Source organism: Tasmannia lanceolata, unplaced genomic scaffold, assembly GCF_043159265.1.
Source record: "Tasmannia lanceolata isolate RefF3 unplaced genomic scaffold, GAP_Taslan_0.1 ptg000002l, whole genome shotgun sequence".
NCBI classification, from domain to species: domain Eukaryota; kingdom Viridiplantae; phylum Streptophyta; class Magnoliopsida; order Canellales; family Winteraceae; genus Tasmannia; species Tasmannia lanceolata.
Window position 1 is genome coordinate 41920640 of NW_027518679.1, and position 4036 is coordinate 41924675.

At 35.7% G+C, this 4036-nt stretch overlaps 1 protein-coding gene across 1 annotated transcript; it reads left to right on the forward strand.

Moving 5' to 3' along the window:
• On the forward strand, positions 1 to 4036 carry LOC143873256 (glutelin type-D 1-like). Its single transcript, XM_077376799.1, has 3 exons — positions 1 to 393; positions 1923 to 2646; positions 3644 to 4036. The coding sequence occupies exons 1-3, from the start codon at positions 198 to 200 to the stop codon at positions 3795 to 3797; spliced, it is 1074 nt and encodes a 357-aa protein (XP_077232914.1). The 5' UTR covers positions 1 to 197; the 3' UTR covers positions 3798 to 4036.

Here is a 4036-nt window from a genome sequence, read left to right on the forward strand (position 1 = left end):
CACAAGATTCGTCCTAATCCAAGCCTTATCCTGCAAATCTCAGGCAGTTACTACTCATCAAGAATCCTAGCCGAAAAAATTTCTAGTCTTTCCGCCTAAATTTACCTTACCCTTGACTTCTTCTAATCACTGTTATTTTTTGGTTTGTGTTCTATAGAAAATATTTTCAAGAAGAGGTTTTTTGTGTTCTTCGAAGCATGGATGTTGATCTTTCTCCCAAGTTAGCCAAGAAAGTTTATGGTGGTGATGGAGGTTCTTATTATTCTTGGTCTAGTTCTGAGCTTCCAATGCTAAAAGAAGGCAATATTGGTGCTTCTAAGCTTGCTTTGGAGAAAAGAGGTCTTGCTCTTCCAAGCTATTCTGATTCTGCAAAGGTTGCTTATGTTCTTCAAGGTAAGAAAATGGGTTATGTTCTTGGTTTGTTTCTGTTTCTTATGATAAGAGTAATTGTTCTTCATAGTAAACATGGGTTTATAAAATGAAATATTATGTATGGGTCTGTCTTTCATTTTTTTTTGTAGATTTGATCAGTTTGTGAAAATATAGGTCTGTTAAATTGATTTGGGTCTGTTGAATATTCCCATTTTTTTTTCTCTTTAATGCTGTTGATTTTATTAATTTGTATGGATTAAGATTGCAAATCTTTGATTTTGACCATGAATATCAAATTTCTCATTTGATACTCTTGGTCATTGATGTTTGATATGGGTCTTTTGAACTTTGCCTTTTTCTCTTTAATGTTGTTGATTTTATCAGTTTCTGTGGATTAAGGTTGCGAAATTTCAATTGGTTCTCTTCATTGATCATATTGTTTTTCATTTGATACTCTTGTTCAGTGATGATTGGTATGGATCTGTTGAATTTTGCCCTTTTCCTCTCTTTAATGCTATTGATTTTATTAGTTTGTATGGATCAAGATTGTATATCTTTCATTTGGTTCTCTTGATTGATGATATTTTCCTGTGGATGAAGACTGCACATTTCACATTTGATACTCTTCGTCAGTGATGTTCGTATGGGTCTTTTGAAATTTTTTTTTTTTTTTTTTTAATGTTGTTGATTTTATTTGTTTGCGTGGCTTAAGGTTGCAAAATTTTCAAATGCAAATTTCTCATTTGATACTCTTGGTCAATGATGTTCGTATGGGTCTTTTGAAAATTCCTTTTTTCTCTTTAATGTTGTTTGATTTTATTTGTTTGTGTGGATTAAGGTTGCAATTTTAACTGCAAAGTTCTCAGTTGATACTCTTGCTCAGTGATGTTTGATAAATTTGCCTTTTCCTCTTTAAGGTTATTGATTTTATTAGTTTGTGTGGTTTAAGGTTGCAAAATTTTTAATTGGTCCCTCTTGATTGATCATATTGGTTCTCATTTGACACTCTTGGGTTATGATTCTTGGTATGGATCTGTTGAAGTTTCCCTTTTTCCTCTTCAATGATGTTGATTTTTTTAATTTTTATTTATCAAGATGCAAATGAAAGATATTAATTTTTATTTAATTTCCTCTTCAATGATGTTGATTTTATTAATTTTTATTTATCAAGATGCAAATCTTTCATTTGTTTATCTTGACTGATGATATTTGAGATGTTCTATGGATGAAGACTGCAAATTTCTCATTTCGTATTCTTGGTCAATGATATTTGATATGGGTCTGTAGAATTTTTCCTTTTCTCTTTGTTGCTGTTGATTTTATTAGTTTGTGTGATTTTATTGGTTCTCTTGATTGATCTTAATTGAGATGTTCTGTAGATGAAGATTACAAAGTTCTTATTTTATACTTCTGGTCAATGTTGTTCCAAATGTGTCTACTGAATTTTCTTTTTTTTTTTCCTTTCATTTTTGTTTCATTTTGTTTGATTGTGTGGATTAAGGTTTCGAATCTTTCAGGCATTTGAAGTGTTGTGCTATTTTTTTTTTCAGGCTATGGAAGGGCTGGGATTGTCCTGCCAGGGGCAACAAAAGAGAAGGTGATCCCGGTCAAGAAGGGGGATGCAATTGCCCTCCCATTTGGTGTGGTGACATGGTGGTACAATGGTGATGACACTGAACTTGTAGTCCTATTCATGGGTGACACCTCTAAGGCCCACCGGAACGGTGAATTCACTGAATTCCATCTCACTGGCCCTAATGGAATCTTCACTGGTTTCACCACCGAGTTTGTCGGCCGGGCTTGGGACATGGAAGAAGATAAGGTTAAAAAACTCGTAACTGCACAAACAAAAAGTGGCATTATCAAGGTTAAGGAAGGGTTAAACATGCCCGAACCTTCGAAAGAAGATCGAAAAGGGATGGTCTTGAATTGTGAGGAAGCGCCTTTGGATACTGATATTCCGAATGGGGGGAATGTCGTGGTCTTAACGACTAAGAATCTGCCACTCGTTAAAGAGGTCGGAATGGGCGCTGATCTTGTTAGGATTAATGGGCATGCCATGTGTTCGCCGGGCTTTTCTTGTGACTCGGCACTTCAGGTGACATATATTGTAAGAGGCAGTGGCCGTGTTCAAGTTGTTGGAATTGATGGTAGCCTTGTCTTGGATACAAAGTTGAAGGCTGGATGCCTCTTCATTGTGCCGAGGTTCTTTGTTGTTTCGAAGATCGCTGATGGGGATGGCATGGATTGGTTCTCCATCATCACCACTCCTAAGTACTTTCTAACTTTAGCATTTTCTTTTGAGATCAGTTTCTATTCTGTTTTTATGTTGGAATGCATTGAAAACTCAGTGTATTTGTTGCTTATATCTATATATCTAATGAAGATCATATACTGGCCTAGGACTCTTATTGATTCACTTGTTGCTATATATTGATTCATTTTTGTGTAGACCATGCAATGCATTTCTTCTTTCAGTTTTTATACGATCACTTGACTGTTTTGTTTTGTGTTGTTTATGAAGAAATCTGTTTATGAAGAAATCAATTGCCCAACTTTTCTTAATTTCTTTTGAAATCTGTTTATGAAGAAATCAATTGATTTTTGTTTTGTTTTGAAAATTGACTTCTATTAATCATAACCATGAGAAAAAGGGGGAGGACAAGGTGTCCCCAATGTGGGGCAATGTTATACCCACCACCCGGATACATTACATATTGTGTTCAGAGAATACATGTTTATCCAACATTGTCCTCCACATAACTAGGCATCACTCGTACCCACATCTCCTCCAGCGTAACGCCTTGTTTTGCCAAGCAATCACTTGATTCACCTCCCGGCATCCAAATTCTTAGTTCAATTTGCATTTCTGGTTAGGAAATGACATTTCCACCCACTTTCCTAGCATTTCCACCTCATTTTCTTTGCCATTTTCCCCAAAATGGTTGCATTTCATTTTTATGAAACGACAAGCAAAAGGGGCTGGAAATGCTGAGAGGGGTGGGAATATTGTTGACTCTAATTTTGGCATTTTAGTAGTTGAATCCAAAATCTTGTCCGTATCCAATAACAAATATCATTTCCATACTTTCATCCCTTTGGCATTTTATTTGTATAATGTTCCTGCTACATTCCAATAATGAGTTGGAGCTAATGAAAATTCTAAGGAGGGGTGGAAATATCAGATTCCCTTTAACAATGATGTTATGTTTTATTTTACAGTTGCAGTCACTAACTGGATCGTTTTTTGCTCTTGAACTTTTGGGTGCAGTCCTATATTCACTAACTTGGCAGGAAGCAATGGGGCGTGGAAGGCTCTATCTTCTCAAGTGCTTGAAGCTTCATTCAATGTTGATCCAGACCTTGAGAAGGTTATGAGATCAAAGAGAATTAATGACACAACCTTCTTCCCACCACCCAACTGAGAAGAGAGTGTTTCTGCACTAGTCTTTCTTCCTTTTGCTATGTTAATAAATCTACCCCTCTAGGCTCTTTCTCTCTGTATTTGGTTTGTCTTTATTTCGGTGGGGAAAAGTAGAATTATGTTTGCTTTTCAGAGAAGTAGTTGGATGAATAAGGTTTATATTTGAAATGTTATGGATCTTCTTCATAAGCGTCAGCTCCTTTTTTTTTCCTTGAATGGTAGTTTCAGCTCTTTGCCTCT